The sequence below is a fragment of the Myotis nattereri genome (genome assembly GCF_964212035.1).
Source record: "Myotis nattereri genome assembly, chromosome: X".
Classification (NCBI taxonomy): domain Eukaryota; kingdom Metazoa; phylum Chordata; class Mammalia; order Chiroptera; family Vespertilionidae; genus Myotis; species Myotis nattereri.
Genome location: NC_138078.1, coordinates 12,895,684 through 12,916,665, shown reverse-complemented (window position 1 = coordinate 12,916,665; position 20,982 = coordinate 12,895,684). Strand labels below are relative to the sequence as shown.

At 37.4% G+C, this 20,982-nt stretch overlaps 1 protein-coding gene across 5 annotated transcripts in view; it reads right to left on the bottom strand.

Moving 5' to 3' along the window:
- CNKSR2 (connector enhancer of kinase suppressor of Ras 2) overlaps positions 1 to 20,505 on the bottom strand; it is a 249,663-nt gene extending 229,158 nt beyond the window's left edge. For all 5 annotated transcript variants that reach the window (XM_081115465.1, XM_081115466.1, XM_081115467.1 and 2 more), the window contains exon 1: positions 19,905 to 20,505. In XM_081115465.1, coding sequence (XP_080971591.1) covers positions 19,905 to 19,968 — 64 coding nt within the window. In that variant the 5' untranslated portion in view covers positions 19,969 to 20,505. The remainder of the gene's footprint in view (positions 1 to 19,904) is intronic.
- Between the last annotated feature and the right edge of the window lie 477 nt (positions 20,506 to 20,982).

Genomic DNA, 20,982 nt, shown 5'->3' with positions numbered 1-20,982 from the left:
TACTTGGACTCTTACATTTGATGATGATAAAATAAAATCTAAACCAAACATTCATAATGAGGGGATTATTCTACAAAGTAGGCCTATTGCATGTGTTAATTAAGACCTGTTCTAGCTTTGACACCAGTGATCAAAATAATTTATTCTCTTTTGTTCCTAACAGATATGTCCTTAAAAACAATGAAAAGATCGATGTAATATATGATTTCTGAGCCTTCTTATATTGGGTTCTTTGTTATACTAATTTGCTACTAGAAAGACGTGAATTTATTCCTATAACCTCTCTGAGCTCAGCTGCTTTCAGGTAAGATGATAGCATAGAATCAAGAGATTTCTAAAAGTTCTTTCTGATTTTAACTTCCTATCAATTCATCTCACAGAGAACAAGAGTATCACTGTGTAAAGCAACCAAGCATGTTCTTTTTATAAAAGAAATGTTAAAAACTGTTTTAACTAATGTGCTACAATAACACAAAAAAACTGTATTTGTGTTTCAAATTTGCTTATCAAGTATAATTAAAACCACAAATGTTAAATAACTATAAAAAAGCTGTAAAAAATGCTAAGAATTTAAGTGACATACATCCATAATACATCTACCTATATCCAGAAGTTAACTATAGAACTATTAAATTACACAGATCCTGATTTTATTTTCAAGTTATGAAATAAATATATATTATTTTTATATCTTTCCTTTAAAATATTTTTATTAAATTTATTGGGGTTACATTAGTTAGTAACTTTATACAGGTTTCAAGTGTATAATTCTATAATACATAATCTGTATATTGTACTGTGTGTTCACCACCCCAAAGAATAAAATTAATCCTTCTAAATTCAGAATGTCCAACTGTCACTAGGAGTCACTAAAGTAGATATAAATAAAATCAAGAATGGCCATCACTCATTGCTTTTAAACCAAATAAGAGAATCAATGAAAAAAATTAGAATCAAATAATATTAGAGTTTTAAAAGAGAACACACCACTTGACTTATTTTTATAGCAAAGGAATGCAGAAATCCAAATTACTTACTCTAGGTAACTCTGATGCAAGCAAAGCTGTCTCAGCCACTTGATGTCAATACTGTCTTTCATTTTTTAAATTAAATTTTATTTTTGGCATTCATTTAGTTTAAAATGTACACGATTTTAAAAAGTGAGTTATAAATGGCTCAGAGCTGACCCCCGGCTCCCCCCCAAATAAAATCCAAAGTTTGAATGAAAGAATAAAATCTGGCACGTTGCTGTCCTGTCATTTAGAAACATATCAATATCAAAAAGATGGAGGAAGTAGCAATGGCAACAAAATCACGATGAAAGAAGATATTTCTCAAAAGCTTTAATATCAACATTGTCATCACATTGCTATAATGATTAAAACAAAGCTCTTTTCATATTTTAAAAATTCTACCAAATTTTATATGAGTTGGATAGATAGCCCATTTTTCCAAGGAAAACACAAATGTAGATCAAAATGTGAAACCTAACAAGAAAAACAAAACTTCTGGTAATTAAAAAAAGCCAGTATACTAGCTTTGGGAAAGTACACTTTCCAACAACCATTCCATACAACATTCTATACAAGATGAAAACTAATTTGCAGGCTAATGCTTCTCAATTATCCTCAATCCAAATACCACTTGTGACACATGAATGAGAAAAGGCATTGTTTTGCCATTGATTCTCTCTTGTTTTCAGTGATCCAAGCTCAACTGAATTGGTTCATTTGATTCTTACAATTGACTATTTCTACTAGGAAAAGTCAATACATTCTTATCATTAAATGAAGTTCTAGAGCTTATAAGTACCTGTCATTTTCACTGCACAGATTCAGTGTTTAACAATTTTGATCACAGTGTACATGACTTTTTATGATAAAACTCTGACACAGCCTGAGAAATGAAATTTCAATGATCATGAACCTTTTGGTAAAATAATGCTGAGAAGTACAAGAAATCATGATATGCAGGGTCTACTACTGAGATGAGGTGTTTATCTGCTTCAGACTTAGGGATGGCGGAGACATTAACAGCAATGCCTTCTGACCCTTGTACTGGGTTCCCTGCAGGAAGAGAGAGAGATACCATTCTAATAATTATGCAGTAATCCTTGGACTCAAAGGAAGAAATGGTCCAGAGAGAAATGCTCCAATAAAGCTGTTAGAGATAGAAGTTAGGGTACACAGAAGACAGAAGCTAGTAAGAGGGAAAGAGTTCTCAAAAGAGAGCCAGCCTCTTGAAATTTATACTCCATATACATTTTTAAATCAGTATAATCTTCTTTGTACACCACGTCTTAAGGCAAACTTATGTGAGCTACTAGTATATCCAGTAATTTATTTCTAAATTGGAATCCTTAAAAAATCCTTTTTCCATAAAGATATTTGAATCCTGTTCAGTAATCCTATATAATAAAAGGTTAATATGCAAATTGACCCTAACAATAGAGCAACTGGGAATCACTGGTCATTATGACATACACTGACCACCAGGGGGCAGACGCTCAATGCAGGAGCTGCCCCCTGGTTGTCAGTGCGCTCCCACAGGGGGAGCTCTGCTCAGCCACAAGCCAGGTTGATGGCTGCCAGTACAGCGGTGGTGGTGGGAGCCTCTCCCGCCTCCTCAGCAGTGCTAAGGATGTCCGACTGCAGCTTAGGCCTGCTCCCCACTGGCAAGTGGACATCCCCCGAGGGCTCCCAGGCTGCCAGAGGGATGTCTGATTGCCAGCTTAGGCCCAATCCTCTGGGGAGTGGGCTTAAGCCAGCAGGTGGTCATCCCCCGAGGGGTCCCAGACTGCGAGAGGGCACAGGCTGGGCTGAAGGATCTCCCCCCCGAGTGTACAAATTTTTGTGCACCGGGCCTCTAGTTAATTAACACATTGTATGCAGGAAACGTGTTTACACGTTTTACGTATTTATATGTTCTACCAGTGTAGTAGAGCGCGGGACACGTATTAATACGTTTTTTTATAGACTAGCGGTAGAATGCGGGTAACGTATAAATACGTAAACTAAAGTTACCGTAATTTTACGGAACGTTGCCATTTGTGCAAAAAATTAGCAAAAATGGCCCGCGCCACCTGTTAGCGCGCGATAAAAACTACCCGCAAACAATGTGTTAATAAACAGTTATTTTGCCAGTGTCAAAATGTTACTCCATTTCTACCCGGAATGTATCTTGACTAATTATTCTTCAGAATTCCCTAAAATGCACATTTTCCTAGTCCCATTTTTAGACAAAAACCACCACCACCACAAAACAAACCTGAGAGTTTGAGAACTGAAGAGATGAGTTAAACACACACAGCAAATACAGGACATAAGTGAAGTGGGGCCGCAACTTGAGAGACTTGTATTTCCAACTCAATCCTACAGATAATTTGTATTGTTTTCTACATACAATGTTTCCTACAAGATATTTATCTCTTTAATCTCTTTTTATTCATCTGTATGAAATGTAGAGATGGAAGAAGAGAACAGTAGGATAGGGGAAGTTAGTCTTTTGGCATGGCTACAGGGGATAAAGATGTTCTCAGCAGCCTTGAAAGGCATCGTCTGGCATTTTCACTTGGGAAAAGTAAAATGCTAAATTCATGGCAGCTAACAAAATAGTGGTTACTATACAATGATTACCCTTAATTAACGTCATGGAAGAACTTGTGTCCATCTGCATTCCGAAGAAGCTTCCAAGTCTACTTCTTGCCATCTGTATTTCTCAAGTAATGCAAATCACACAATTTGCTTCTGACATTATGTTTTTAATTATTAGAAGACTGTCTGTGTTATTGCAACATGTAGTCATCCTAAACCTTTGTAATTTTGTTAAGAAAGTTACATTGGAAAGTTGTGAAAAGAACTTCACTCTAAATATCGCCCACCTATCCCGAGGGAGATTCTATCCTAGAATAGATATTGGAGACTCTTGGAAAGTCAGATCATCCTTTCCACTCACATATACAAATACAGCTTCAAATCCTTGATATTTAATGTACAATCTCAACAGGTTATGTACTTTTAAGTTATCTGTATTGCTGAAAATATTAGAGATGTCCCACTTTGATTCCTTCTAGCCTGAACCCACTACCCACACCACAGGTTGTTTTGTGATTTCTTTAAAAGCAAAGCGTTCTTACCTTATAAAAACAAAACAAAGCAGACAAATGAAACAAACGCTATTTCATTCCTGTGAGCATAGCTTAAGAAATACTTTGTACAAAAAGCAGAAGCATTTCGCAGATAACAAATTAATGCATATCTAAGCTCATACAGAGCATAACATCAGGAAAACAACATGACAAGGAGACAGTTATTAGACATTCACATCAACAGCAGAACCTCACACTTTTACAGAGGTGGATTAATAATAAAGAATCAAGTTGAAATTGTGATAATTATAGCATTTCAATTTATTTTGGCAAGAAAAACATATCGGGTTAATGCATTAAATTCCTAGTCACAGTTTTATCTTATTATTAGATACTATTCCTTTCAGAATTTTCACTCCAATAAACTAGTAAACAAGGAAGATCTTAACCAAAAAGATACAGGAATAAAGTACAAGTATTAAAGTAGCACTGTTTTGAAATCTAATAGAATTTCTTGGAGATGTGGCCAAAGGAGGCCTTTAGTTATAACCACCCTTATATCCAAACTCAGCTACTAAACACATTATATGACTCCATAATACAATGGAAATAAGGTGTTGCATTAAATGATAAAAATAAAAATGTTGACTTTCTTGCAGAAAAGCCATGAGAAAAGGTCACTTATTCAATTTCAGCATTATATGCCCTAGGCAAATATATGTCCTAAGTAAATGTGTGTACATATTTATATACACATTTATATACTCAGCTGAATATCAATTATTATAAAGCCTAACATTTATTTGCTCAAAAATTTCACGCCTTATTTAACATTCTGACACTGTGTCTGCAGGAAACAGAAACTACAATTAGGAGTGCTGGGTATCAGGCTTAGTTAACAGAGTTTAGAACAGCACAATCTTCCATCTCAGAGTTTAACTGCAAATTTGTTAGCAGTGAGGTAAAATAAGGAGATGGGGCTAACTTTTGGTGGTCTCCATCCCATCCTATCCCCTGAACATTGTTTCCTTTTCTTACACACATTTCCTGATTAGCAAAAGGTTAAAAAATATTCAGGTAAAAGATTAATTTCAGTGGAAGGGAAACAAGGCATATCATTCATTCAAGAAAATTGTTTTCGGTGTTTTTTTTTCCCACTTGTGGAAAAGCATGAGGTTTACACAGGGAAGTAGAGCAGAAGGGTTCTTGATACCAAGACAGGGCCAATGTTACTCCTGGGAGCATTTTGAGAATTGTAAGGAGTTTGGGGATGCTGAATGATTGCTGAATCAATGGATGCAACAATTCCACACTAAAGAACTGCTTGTATCTCACTTGACTTTTTTGTTTCTATTTGAAAATACCTTATTATTAACACTCACAGAGAGGCAAAACAAAACCATTTCACATACGAGATATTGCTTATTTTGGGGAATACCAAATTTGAAATAAATTCCAATTTTCAAAAATTTACATAAACTTTTAATTTTAGAACTAGGAGCCCAGTGTGCAAGCCACACCCTCAGTCCCTGGAGTGGCCTCAGGCTGGTCATGTCCTCTCTGGGTGCCTCCCTGCTTCCTCCCCATCTCCGGAGCAAGGCCCCAACTATTATGCTAATGACCTGGTCATTACCATTACCCCATATCAACCATTAGCATATTAGCTCTTTATTAATATAGTTTTAGAACTACAAAAAAAGTTGCAAAATAGTATAGATAATTCCTGTATACCTCTCATTCATATTCTTTACTAATAGCTCACATCAGTATGATACGTTTGTCACAAATAAGGAATGAACACTGGTATATTGCTATTAACTAAACTTCACACCATTTCGATTTCACTAGTTGTTTTTTATTTTTTTCCCTAATGTGATTTTTCAGTCCCAGGATCCTATTCAGAACATCATCATGTCTTCTTTGCCTTCTCTGGGCTGTGATTTTTCTCATATTTTCCTTGTTGTTTTTTTTTATGACATTGACAGTTTGTAGGAGTACTGGTCAGGTATTTTGTAAAATATCCTTAAATTTGTGTTTGCCTAATGTTTTTCTCATGCTTAGAGTGGAATTATAGATTTGGGGGAGGAAGATCATGAGGGTGTAGTGCCATTCTCATAACTTTATATTAAGGGTACATGTTATCAACATGCCTTTTCAATGATGATGCAAACCCGCATCACCTGGCCAATGTAGTCTTCACTAGGTTTCTCCATTGTAAAGTTGTTTCCCCTTAACACCCTCTACTCTTTGGAAACAAGTCTTTAAGTACAGACCATAATCAAGGGGAGGGGAGTTAAGTGCAGCTCCTTGAGAGGAAAGTATCTACATAAATTATTTGGAATTCTCTGAATGGGAGATTTTTCTCTTTTCTCTCATTTATTTAGACATTTATTTAGATCAGTATGGACTCTCAGATATTTATTTTATACACTGGGTTATAACCAAATACCATTTTTGTTGCTCAAATTATTCCAGCTTTAGCCTTTGAGAACTCTTTCAGAATGGCTCCCAAGTCTTTAACATGCCCTCTTTGAGCATTTCCTTGCTTTCTTGCACTACAAGATGCTCCAGGATCACCTTAAATAATCCCTCTCCAGTCCTAGAATCTGCCATTTCTCCAAAAAGATGTGGTTCCTTCCCATATGACTTTTAATAATTCCTCAAGATGAATTAATAGGATGACATATCAAATTATTCTAGCCTGTACTACTGCTAATATACATTTTTATTCCAGTGTTTATCAGTTCATCTACTCTTCCGTTTTCTTGTACTTATATGGAATGACTTCAGAACTTATTGCTTTTTAAAAATCCAGATAGGCTCATTATAAATAGGCAAAAATATCAATTTGTTTCTTCTGGTATAGTTATATTGAGCATCTACATATAAAAACCAATTTTATTTTTATAGATTATTTTTCCTTTTGTTACAATAAGGGGAATTTTTAAAAATTATGTGTGGATATTATATATTATCTATTTATTTTAGGAGACATTACATAATGCCTGTTATATAAAGGGAGTATTGGGTCCCAAAGGATTGATGTAAGGAAAAAAGAATAAGGTAGACTACAGTGTGTGGACTCTATCTGGATCCCAATTTAAGAGAAAAAAATCTATAAACTGTTTATGACATTTATGAAACTAGAAATTTGAACAATTAGATATTTAAGGATATTAAGGAATGAATTTTGATGTGATAACAGTGTTGTAGGGGTGAGTGTGTAATGTATAACTTTTTAAGTATTTATTTTTTAGAGATACACCTTAATTTTGTTGTGACCTCATTAATGGTGTTTTGGTGGGGAGAAAAATGTTACTAGATCCCAAGATACTATCCTGCTGTATTTATTTTCTCTCTGTGTGTTGGTTACAAGTAAGATATAGACTTTTATATATGGTAAGACCATATTTAATAAGCAGAATAAGCTAGCAAAGCAGCCTCATTTGAAAAAAATCTCAAAATTAGAAAATATTTCCTTTAAACATTAAATTACACACATCTTAAAATGAAACGTTGTTGGAGATTTATGGTCTTACCATATTTAAAAGTCTATCTCTTACCAGAGTGTTTATTAACATAGGATGTCAACAATTATTTAAAGGAAAGTAATACAATTCTCAAAAACATCCCCAGACAAAATTAATTTCCATTCATATGGGTTTTAAAAGATAATGAATGCTTTAGAAGAGAAATAGTGCTTTATATAATCAAATGGACAAAGCTAAGGCCACTTCAAAATATTTGATAATAACCACAACTCACAGCTGTTTTTAATGCCTATTGTCCTGGGTATTGTGGTAGCTTTCATGTATAGTGAGACTTCAAATCATTCTCTCCACAAACAAAGAACAATTTAAGTTGCTTTCAAATATTTTAAAACTGCCAATCTAAAGCAAAACTCACCTCAATGCTATTAAACTAAAACAAGGAGAAACAGAAAATATAATCTTTGTGTTTTTACTCTGAATGAATCCAACTTTAAGTTCCTAAATATATGCCAGAACATATATATTTTAGATACACAGGCAAAACCATACGTATCATTTTAAATATGTATAATATAGATGGAATTATACCTATCAGTACCATTTTACAAGTACTCAACTGATCAACATCTCTAGCTCAACTTGACCACTCGTACATTACATTGATTTCACAAGTTTTTTGACTGATTATGACTAAATTTTTCACTAGCACTTAAGTTCCTTTTTTTTTTAAATATATTTTATTGATTTTTTACAGAGAGGAAGGGAGAGAGATAGAGAGCTAGAAACATCGATGAGAGAGAAACATCGATCAGCTGCCTCCTGCACATCTCCTACTGGGGATATGCCTGCAACCCAGGTACATGCCCTTGACCGGAATCGAACCCGGGACCCTTCGGTCAGCAGGCCGAGGCTCTATCCACTGAGCCAAACCGGTTTCGGCACTTAAGTTCCTTTTGTGATTCACTACGCTATTGGTCTATGGTGAAAATGTTTCCAAACAAAACAAAACAATTTGAGGGGAACAATTAACATTTAGTAGGTAGGTAAGGCTTTTACATAGGAATACACTGAATAAAATCTGCTATTCAAAGAAACACTAATGAAATGCAGATAGTAATACTAAACACTGCTAAGTAAATCTGGACAAAAGAATATAACAGAATTCATTATTTCTACTAAAATATATGCTGCTTATGAACATCTATTATCAGGCACCATGTGCTTTTATCAACAATCCTTTTAGAATTAAATATCTCAGCCCTGGGTTGGTAGTGGCAGTGGTCTGAAGTAGATCTTTTGTCTAAGTCTGGACTAAGCAAAGGAGAGCATTAAACTCCTGGGGTTAACTTCAAAATAAGAACAATATCACCAAGACTATAGTGCTCTGTGGCATCTTTTTCAATAGCTCAAGTCCTATTCTGAGTGGCAACACATCACCCCCCCCACACACACACACACACACACAGATATGCAGGCTAGAGAGCAGAAGGACCTAAGAACTATAGCCCACCTTAGCACATACTAGAGGAGGTAGGTCTGATGGAGAGGGCATCCACATCTTTGAAAGTATTCCCAGGATTCCTCTCATGTAACATCTACCTCTGGTAAAAAAAAAAAAAAAAAAAAAAAAAAAAAAAAAAAAAGGCAAGGTGGCAAAATTATATATTCTGGAACCAGTTAGAAAATTTTCAAATTCTGTTTGTTCCACTTATTCTTTATTCACTCTTCAAAATACTTATTGAACACCTGCTCAATAAGTATTTGGGTATACAGGAAAAGTCATTCAATGTTTCTAAGCAAAATCTTCATCTGTAAAGCAGGGATAATTTGAACCTTTCGGGGTTAGGATAGGCACAAAATAATGCAGAGAAAGCATGTAGCACAGTACATGGTATACAGTAAGCACTCAATAAATATTATCTATTAGGAGTTCTGCCTCTGAAGTTTGCCAACAGAGTACAACCTCTTTCTAAATTAAAAAAGCTGACATTTATCATGTACTTACTATGTACCAGGCACCATTTTAAGCACACCACAACTCTATGAAGTATGTAATATTACTACCCATATTATACAAAAATGAGAAAACCTGGCAAGTTACTTAAACTCTCCCTCTCTAGGATCACACAGCTAGGAAGTAATAGAGCCTGGATATGACTAACCCAGGCATCTGATTCTAGTGTTCTTTACCATATACTGTATGGTGCCCATTTTAAAGGGTAGAAAATTCAGGAATTTTTTTAAAAAAATCAAATTTGTAGATAATTACTAGTATATACAAACCTGAACTGTGTCCTTCATCCATGAAAGTATAAATCCAATCCAGTAGGGAAAAAAAAAGAGCTGATGCCCAACCTAATTCCATCACTGAACAGCTTTACAATCTCTGTTGAGCTGCTTAACTTCTCTACACCTTACCTGGAAAAAGCTGTTAATAACTGTTCCTTATCTCTTAAGTTTTACTAATAAAGATGTGAAGTGAATGAGACCTTTCCAATTTGGCTGAATGAGGGGAAGAACCAAGCTGCATCAGAGAATGTTTAAAAAGTATTCTAAAAATAAAAAAATAATGATTCTAAATGTGCAGAAATTCTAACTAAAAATTCAACTCATTTATAGCTAGCATATTTACAGTATGGAAATGGCTCCTGCAAAGTATAGTATTTCCGGGTCAAATAATTTCTTTCCCATCTTGTTTGCTCTATTAGATTGATCACCAAATCCTTCACATAAAGAGTAAACTTCAACTGAAGCCTATTGAAATGATCACAAATACCAAATAAACAGGATCTGAATTAATTTCCTTTTACCACAATATACTTAAAATATTATGTCTAGAGATATACTAGAAAGAAAAAAATTACTAGTATTTAGCCTTAAATATTCCATAGAACAAGCTTCCCTCTCTGTGTGACAGACAATTCAATATCAAACTGAAAGCCTACTATCGGACAGCTAGAAGGCAAGGGAGCAGCCTTCTACAGGAGGAAACCTTCTGCCACTGGTTTAATGCAACAGTGATACCAACAGAGGCTGCCACAAACCTCGCACCACAGCACCTAGTCCTGCCATCCACATTGGCTCTACACATTGAACTTGGTCTACACACAATAGGCTCCATAAAGCAACTGGACTACATGTCTGTTTTAAGCACCATTAGTAAAAACTCTATAATACTTTATAGGTTTTTAATATCCCAGTGGCTTGTTTTGAAAGCCAAATATAAATAAACTGTACAAAATGAAAATAGGATTTTTCTGCTCAGCCAGGAAAAAAAATAAACTCCCATATACACATATAAAACATACCAAAATTATTACAAGAATTCAGCTAATGTTGCTGAAATTAATCCTTCAGCATAAATACTTAAGGCAAGTATTTTAAAATCTTTTATTAATAAATTACATTATAAATAAGTCTCACAACTTGCTAGAAAATAGAATCTTTCATAATCTTTGGTAAACAATTTGAAAAAAGTAAAATCCAGGACCTAAGCCTTCCACTGATTTTTTGTAGATATTACTTGAGAAAACATATTCAAGCCCATTTTAAAAATAGCAGATGTGGCTGAAACAAAACAAAAAGTTCTAACAAGCAAAAAGTAAATTGGGCAACACTTTAAAGGCAATTAACAATGTGGTTTCTTCTTATCTATTATGTTATCAAACGACTGTCCAACCCATCTAATAAGACTAATTTCCAAGAACATTAATGTCAAGTAAATATAAAACAGACAAGTGTGCTATAGTTGATATTAGTTTCGTAACGTTTTTATTGTGGCAAATTATAATACATTAATGCCATTGTGAGTTTTGGTTTATTTAATAAATTTTAGTTCTAAAAACAATTTTGTTATGACAAAATATTCAGCAGATAAACACAGAAAACTAAAACAACAGTTACTGTACTTTAGTAAAATTTAAAATTCATGATTTTATGCAAATACCTGCGACCCTTTCTTTCCTGAAATGTTAAGATTAAGATAATAAAAACTTCCATTTAAATTAATAATTGTAATTTGAATTGAACAAGGAACTAAATACATCTTTAAAGTCACCAAATTTCTATCATGTTTAATAGTTACTTCTAATTCAAATCAGGGCACAATTGCAACCTACTGTTTTTCAGTACTAACTAGAATATTTAAGCCTGGAGGTATTATTTTATTAAGAGTTAACAGACTGGCATATTTATGTTAAGGTCTTAAAAATTTCACGTATTGTAGTTTATATCTTAAGCATTCTCAATTTTTGGGGAAAACATGCATTGTTAAAAAAATATCTATAACTTACCTAGTAGTGATTATCAGAAGCATGTAATTCACTAAGTCTGCAAGAGGCACCTATATTCAACAAGTTAACGCTTTACAATAACTCTCTACATGGCTCTTAACAAGTGCCCATAAAAATTAGTTCAAATAAATTTATATTTAGTTTAAAATTTTAAATTTATTTTTCAAAATTACAGGGAGAGCTGGAAAGTTATACAAGAAATGGTGATTTAAAATGCATATTTGAATATCGTATTTTTATGGTTATTAATAAAAATGTAAAGTCAACATTATATATAAGATAATGGTTCTCATTAAGCTAAAGAGCTATTTTTCCATTTTATTCTCCAACTTCAAAAATAAAGGATATTTTCTTCTCACAAGAGAAAAAATATTTTAATTTCTTATATGAGCATTTTTAAACTTTTATAAGAGGATAAACTTAAGGCATTTTATCAATTTCAATCTACCCTGCATTTCAAAATATAGTATATAGTTATTTTTTTAGTTCTTTTTCTTTTTTAGGGTTATTTAGCATCATTGATTACAAAAATTTATTTTTATTGATTTCAGAAAGGAAGGGAGAGGGAGAAAAAGATAGCAACATCAGTGATTGGCTGTCTCCTGCACGCCCCACACTGGGGGGTTGAACCTGCAATCTGGGCATGTGCCCTGGCCAGGAATCAAACCATGACCTCCTGGTCCATAGGTCAACCCTCAACTACTGAGCCACGCAGGCCAGGCAATTATTTTAAAATTTTCACTTTATTTGTATTGTTGACACTATTACACATGTCTCAATTTCCCCCTCCTTTGCCCACCTCCACCCAGCCCCCTCCCCCCCCCCCGCCCCTCACGCCATCACCTCATTGTTGTATGTGTCTATGGGTTATGCATAGATGTTCTTAGAGTTCTTTAAAAAACATCAAAATGAAGAAACAATTAGAAAATTTGTCTGAAAGAAAGTAAATGCTTAAGAAAAGGAATATGTTTTAATTTTTAAAATAATGTTTGCTATTGTGTTGGACTATTAAATGATAGCAGCAAATAATATTTATAGCATAAACATAGAAGTGTTATGAATTCACTGAAATTATTAATATTTCTTAACAAAATTAATCTAAACCACGATTTAGATGACTGAATTGGCTAGTGTTACACAACTGTGAAATATGGATAAAGCAACCCTACTTTCACTGTATCCTGGCACACAATATATGACTTGGCACTGAAGTATCCATTAGAGAATTATAAGGGACTTTACATGCATTGTCATTTAGGAAAGCAGATTTGCTGACAGACAAGAAATCTGTGGATAAATTTATTTATTCCTTCACTCAAAAAATATTTCCTGAGTGCCTACTTTTCATCATATACCTTCTTTTGCCTTGTTATGCAAAAAACATGTGGTCCCTGCCTTCATCAAATGACAATACAAACTAATGTAAAAATAAAACTGGCAAACAGGATAAAGATATACATGGCACCAGGAGAGCATATAACGGAGGATTTGATGTGACTTAGAGAAGTGGGAAGGCTTTTCTGAGGCAGGGGGGAGGATTGAGATCTGAAGGATGAGTCAGATTTAACTGGGTAAAGAACAAAGGTAAGAGAAAACACATTAAGTGCAAAGGCCTAGTGCTGGGCAAACAGAAAGAAGGCGGGTGTAGCCTACTTTACAGGCAATAGCCAAACCTGCAAGGGTCTTATCAGCCATTTTAAGGACTTTGATCTTTATCCTAAAAACAGCGAGAAGCCATTCCATTTTTTTTAAGCTAATGAGGGTGAGAAGTGAAAGAACAGGATCAGATGAGAATCATTCCCAAGAAGTTCATCTGGACTATAGGTTGAACAAACAAACAAACATAAATGCTATGTTTATCATGACCTTGGCTGAAAATATATTTTGTCACGTGCAATAGGAGAAACAGAGAAAGCAAAGTACATTAATTTTATCTTTTCTTAACCCAACCACCACTTCTCAAACTTTTCCACTAATATATCCATAATCCTGAAGGGACTCATAACCTTGGGAGGTCTGGGAAGTGCAGCTTTAAGCAGCCTGCTGCAAGCCTAAATTCCTGTTAAGCCTCTAGTCTCATCTTTTAAATCATGCCAGTTTTACTTTCTACAACATAAATATAATACCGCTGTTAGATTTAATATAAAAATGTTGTTTTAGAATACTTAGCAAAAATCAACTCTGACTTCTTTCGATGTTTTGGCTTCCACAATCATAGAAATGTACCATTTTAAGAGCACAGGCCTACTGTATATATGAATAATGTGGATTCACTCACTGAATGTTATTCAATTCAGGATCCCATAATTGAACACTACATTTGCTGTTCTTTAGCCAGACACTAAACTAAACCATGACAAAAATCATAAAAAATAAAAAGCTTTAGACTTTATTTTTTCAAATTACTTACCCTCCCTTCCTCCTTCCCCTTATAAATTAGTCCAGATGATCCATCCTTCCAGTACTCTTTACAGAAGCTAATCCTTCACCTTTCACAATAAGCCCTGTGTGTGAGGTGCTATAGGAAAGTCACGTAGAAAGCTAAAAATGTCATTAAGAACAAATTAAGTCCTAATCTAAGGTCACTATGCTGTAAATGAAAATTATAATTTATCATTGGTTTAAGAACACCATTAATATTTAAAAGCCTATATTCATTCTTCATGTAAGAATTTGGGTCAGTAAAATTCTAAATATCCAACAACATAATGTTAATGATGTAATTAATCTTCAAAAAACTCATTTTAACATTATTTCCAAATTATCCCTGAGAAACAGATTTGAAACAGCTGTACCAATTCAATACACATTCTTTGTGGGCTTATTTTTGGCAGGCAAAGTTTTATAATGTGGTATTTATTTAAAGTCAGGACATGATGAGATTTTTATTGTTTTTGTAAAATGCAGATTTGTTCTCGTACTTTTGTGCCACCTACTCATTGCTCCTCCCTCACTTTCCTTCTACTGCCCACCTTTCTCCTTCCATCCAACAAATCTAGACACAACCCCTGTGGTTAATCACCCCATCACAATTCTAGAGTCTCTTGCTGTGCCTCAACATTTAGAATATACCCTTCTTAGCCTATGCCTTAAATAAATTACTTAAGCAGTTGCTAAAATACCACCTTCCCTATGGATCCTTCCTTATCTACTAAAATCATCATCTTCACTTTTCACTGGCGATTGTATACATATGAAACCTTAAAATTTACCAAATATTTGATTATATTTGGTACCTGTCTCTGTCTTGGCGTAAGTTTGTCAAAGTCACTGCCATCCCTTACAGAGACTAATTTCCCCAAAGCAGGGAATAATTTATTTAAAACAATCCATTGAAGTACTTCCATAAAGAAGTACTGAGTTCATTATATATAAAGACCAGGATACATATACATAAATATACTCTTTTTTCCTAATCTGCATTAATCATGAGTATTAACTTAAAGAGCAGACATTAATGACATTATAAATAAAATGATGTTTCTTGTGAACTAAACTTTACATAGTGAAAAGGTAAATTTCGTTTTTTGTAACATGACAAGAATTCCCATTCCAAAAACGTCAAATCCAAAGTAGGTGATTGTTGGTCACTGTCCAGTCACATTGCAAATCAGAATATACTAATTTTTAAAAAGGAAGTGTATGACCAATTTGATCATATTTTTCCTCAAGTTCCTGTCAGAATTATTTCTGATCTCTCTCTCAAGAATGTTTAATTCAAAATTTTGACATTTTCATTCATCTAATTAATATATATGTCAAACTCATCTCTGGATCCTATGAGGGGGAAAAATACTGAAAAGCATTGTATCTGTCAAAACTTCTTTATCTTATCAGATACATTCTCCTTTATAGAATTTAAGATTTATACTAAATTGACCTTATTTCATAACTGCATTTTCCTTTTGTAGGGTTGTATGCAAACGTTGGTTTTATCTTTGCTTTTTATACCTAAAATAATGTATTTCATTTTATTTCTTCTTCTTTTTTTGTATTTCATTTTCTATCCTCAAGATGGCTGAGTCATCGGGACAGAAATTGGAAGTCAGTGAACGCTTCTTACAGAAAATGGTTTATAGTAAACAGGAAAAAGTAGAGCAGTTAATTGTGGGATGCTTTGAGAAGAGGCTATCTTTAAAATTCAGATTATTTTAGGAATCGCAATAATACAAGAATGGATGGAGCTAAGTCACAGAGACCATAAGAAAAGAGTAGTAAAGCAGGGCCTGTTGGTTGACTCTGAAAAAAAAAAATCTCATTTTATTAGATCCAGAAAAGGATTAAGATCATTGGGAAATTTTCATGAAAGGAGCTGGTTCCAGAAAATAACTTTATCTTAGTCAAGTGGATAAGTTGAAAGAGTTTCAATGTTAGAAAAGGTGTGAGAAAAAACTGGAATTACTGGGTGTGACACGGACAAGGAAAATTAATCGTAACATTAATAATAGGAACACTAAAGTGTTCAGAGGTTTTTACTATCATTCAGAGGGCAAAAATGGAGACTCAAATAACTGCAGATTATGAGGTATTTCCAGGCCCTGCAAGTGAACAGAAATGATGTTAGAGTAACAGACTGAGCAAAAATTAGAAAGTTATTGGCCTACTTTTCTACCTATAGCTTTTTCCAATAACTGCTTTGTTTTTATTTACTGTAAAAAAAGTTTACATTTTAAATTTTTGTCAAACCCACAAGAGGATTGAATGCATTTTCTAATTGGAAAAAAAAGTTACTTTCAAATGCTAAGTGATTTTGATTTTCTCAAAAATATTTTGTAAAATTCATTTTTAAGGTCTATACCATATTTTCAAATAGCCTGAAGTACCATCAAGATAATCTGGAATATAACTGCTTATTTTACTGACGCATGAAGAATTCATATATTTACTGGAACTAACACTGACACTGTGTCACATCAAATTCTCATTGTGCACATAAAATTCTGTATTATATTTTATAAATAATGGATTCAGGGTGAGCAAAAAATGCAAGTGTTTCCTTATATCTTTACCAATAATTAATATGTAAATTTAATATTTATGTCTCCCTTAAATATATTTTAATAAAAAGTAACAGATCAAAATGAATTGCAATGTATAACTGGCCCTTCATAAATAATCTTGAATATATGCTACCACAGCTTAATAATCTTGTCAGCCTGTTTTTCACCACTTCTTTTCCCTCTCTGCTTACTGAGTTTCTACATCACTTATATAAATTGTCTGGAAGTATAAATGTATGGCCCTCCTATTCTTATGTGCTTAATGGTTCCTTTTCTATTTACTAAAGAGAAAACTACCCTAGAAAGAGCATAAATCATGTACCTTACTATATCGAGTTGTAATTATTTAGGATTGGAACTAGTTGAACGCATATGCTATGTGCTTTAAATATTAAGGATGATGAAACCATCACATTAGGAGCATGCTTAACTTCCACAATGTTTCAGTTGTTCTAAAGTCCTGTTCATTCTTTGGTACTGCCTTAATAACACTATTTGTTATACAACATGAAATGAAGTTTAGCCATTCCAAAGCTACAGCCTAAATTAGTTGACTTTTAAACATTATTTCATCTGAGGAAAGGGTGAAAAGTAGTTCTAAATGTGTTTTGTAAACTATTTTGGGAAAAGTGTAAAAAGGGGAAAATTTATTAGATAACAGTGTAAGTTATAAGTTGAGGAAATATTCATTTTATCCAACTACTTATAAATCTCATTTTCTGATAATATCTCAAATCACATTTCTATAAAATTCATAGAAATTTCATCAGTAAGCAGTTTGGACTTAAAAAATACAGATGACATCAGTCTCTTCCGGTCTAATGTGTACAAGGATACACAAATTCCATCTTGGCAACCTCACTAATCTTTTCAAATAGCTCAAAAACACGTCACCAACAGGTATGGAAATCAATTCAACTTGAATATAACAGTCATTTAAAGGGCAGCTAACAATGTTAGGTCAACTTCAAAGAAGCTACAGTTTAGGCTGGAGAGATTTTGAAAGGACTAGCATGCTGGGATGGATATGTGTGTCAGAATATGTTCAGCATATGTTCTACTTGTTTCAGTGGACCTGAACTGTAGAGACAGGGGAAGCTGCAAGACTGTACTGGGAGGGTGGGAGGTGAAGAAGATGGAGTATGCAGCACTCACTTCAAGCATCATGGGAATTTGTGAGAGGTAGTCTGGAAAGAAATCTGACTCCCATGGAGCCAAGACAGCTTTGCTTTGAGAATTTTAGGAACAGACTAAAACTAAAGCAACCTTTTAGGCAAATTCAAAGATAGGGTTTTAATTAAGCATGCCTGCTTCTTGAATATACCCTGCTCTTTCTTCCATGACTGAGATACAGAGAAGACAGATGTTTGTCCGTATCTGACAATGTGACAATGGGGTTGGAGGGGCTGGTGGGAATCTCGGAAAGCAGAATTTAAATAGCAGATATGAAAAGAGAAGAAGAAACAGAAAAGATGAGCCACTGCAGGACTTTGTCTTAGTCATGGCACCCATGGCACGACACCTTAGCACAATGCACCGCATACAGGGGGGCAGTCGATAAATCACGAATTCAATTTAATGAAATACACTCCCATTGCACTGTGCTTTGCAGTTACAAAGCACTTTCTATATATCAGAAAAGAAAAATGAAGTAAACAAGGAATACATGGACATATAAGGGAATAGAAGGAACACAAATGGATAAAGGAAAATCCACAAAAATAAGCAAGCTGAAAAGGTTCAGGAAAAGAGAGGAAAAAAATACGTTTCTCCCTACCATTCTCAATTACTTCCAATCACCCCACCTTTCATTCTAAAGTACCTGGATCTTGGAAAGTCTGCCTGCTAAGCAAGCCCTAAGAAGGGTTCTCTCATTACAGAAGGCACATTTTTCACAAATAAGCCTTTGGTCCCTGACTAATCTACCTTGAGTCTGTGCCTGGGAATAACCATGAGCAAAGCTGTAACATCTCCCAAGTGTGGCCAGTAGTCATTTATTCAGTTCCATTCATTCCCTGTCAGCATTCCCAAAACCTTAGGAATCTTAAGGGATGGGAGATGAGAGAGCAGTAGTCGTGAGTGTGGGGGGGAGTCCTCTACAGGCCCCTTAACTCAGACAACAGAGGGAGATCGTGAGGCAGGAAAGCCCAGGGACTAGAGAAAAGCCCACGATTGCGACTGCGACTAGGAGGGCGAGTATGTATAAGTATGGCACTTAGAAATTGCCAGGGAAAAGAGGGGGAGAGAGCCTTCAAGATGGAAGAAATCAGGAGGAATTTGAATGCGCATCACCTCTCACCTGGCGTCCAGCCCCCGAGAAAAAGCCCTGAGGTCCAAAGCCTCAACGGGCCAGAAGAGAAGGAGGCAAAGGATGCGGGGTGATGCGCTGGAGGGAGCCCACAGACACGAGCACGGCTGCTGTCCCAGGGGAAGCCCGTTTTCCTCCCCAAAAGTAAAACATCCCAGGAGCATCCTCAGCCCAACCTGGGGGAAAGGGTTTGCTTCCCGATCCCAACTGGGGCGGCTTCGTCCTGACCCCAATATGTGGGCTTAAAAGTTGCCGGGAGAGTTGGCGCTGGAAAAGGCACCTGGCAGGGGCGGCTACCGAGAGGGCATCAGGTTTCCCGGGAACAAAGGGGCTCTTGCAGGGGCGACCAACCAAGCAGGTCCCTTGGGGGCTCCTCCCTGGGGGGGGAAGACCGGGGTCGCCACGTCCTCCCGGTTTGGGGACGTCAAGGGGGGTCGGAAAGCGGGCAGGATGCGCCCGATATTGCGCCGGGATTCCGCAGCAGGGCTTCCAACCTCCTATCCTCCCGCGCTCTCCGCGTCCCTCTCCAGCTGGGGAGCAACCGGCTGGAGACAATAGGAGAGCGGGATCCCGAGCCCCTACCAGCTCCGGAGGACCCCCGCCGCCCCTCTGCACACCATGATCAGTCTGCGGAAGCCCCGATGGCGGGCTCGGCCGTCCCTTCCCTCCCGCGCGCCTCGACTCCGCACCCTCGGGCTGCCTCGCCCTCCGCACAGCGGTCATTACCTTTCATCCAGTCCACTACTTGACTCGGAGACCATTTGCTCACCGGTTCCATGATCAGAGCCATGAGCACGGGGTCGGTTCCGCGTGGGGTGCGGAGCTCAGACACAAAACCAACTCAGCTGTCTGAGCCGCCTTCAGGTGGGGTGCCTCGCTGGCCGCTGCCTCGCTGGGCAGGCAGCTCGGAGAAAGCGGCTTTTGTGTCGAGTCTCGAGGCTGCAATGTCTCTTAGCGCAAGGCGGGCAGCAGCGGTGGGAGCAGCGACCAGGAGGGAAACGCGCCCGCGACCACTGCGCCTCTCGGTCACTGCCGAGGCGGCGGCGGCTCCGCCACTCCGTTCGGGTGTGCGTCCCTCCGGGGCTTCAGTTCATGGCTTGCACTGCCGAGGGTCGCGACGCTACGAGAAGGAGCCGCCGCCGCCGCCGCCGCACGCCCGCAGCCAACTTGCCCGCTCGCCTCGCGCGCGGGAGTGAAGCCCCAGCACGACAAACTGCACGGCGGAAATGACGAGGGGCCTCCTGCCACCCGAAATATCTCTCTGCAGCCCTCGGGTGCGGGGCGCGCGCGCCACGAGCCCCCCGCCCGCTCGCGGCCGCGCGGTCCCGCCCCCGGGGCGGACGCCAGGCGCGCTTGTGGCGCGTGCGCGTGCGCGCGCCTGCACGCGCCCGGAGACGGGGGTCCGCCTCTCCGTCAGGCAGGTGCGGGGCGCCGGCAGCCTCGTGTTCCCGCCCCGCCGGCCGCCCCGGGACAGAAGCGCGCGAGGAGCGCGTGCGCGGCGGCAGCGTCGTCGGAGGCGGCGGCAGCGCGAGCCTGAGCCCGGGTCAGTCACTTAAGTGCCCGGGGCGGGAGCCTGGCCCCAAAGGGGCTCGGAGCAGACGTGACGGCGGCGGGACGGCCGCCCACGCCCACCAGTTGCTGAGGCTGCTGAGGAGGTACCTGCTGCCCCGCCGCCGAGGGGTGGGGGACGCCGCAGAGTGCCTGGTTACAGCTGGAACCCGGGCTTTCCTCGCTCCCGCCCTCCCCGCTGCTGAGTGGGCTCCCGTGGTGGTTCCCGAGCCCCGCGCACGCATTTGGAGACGGA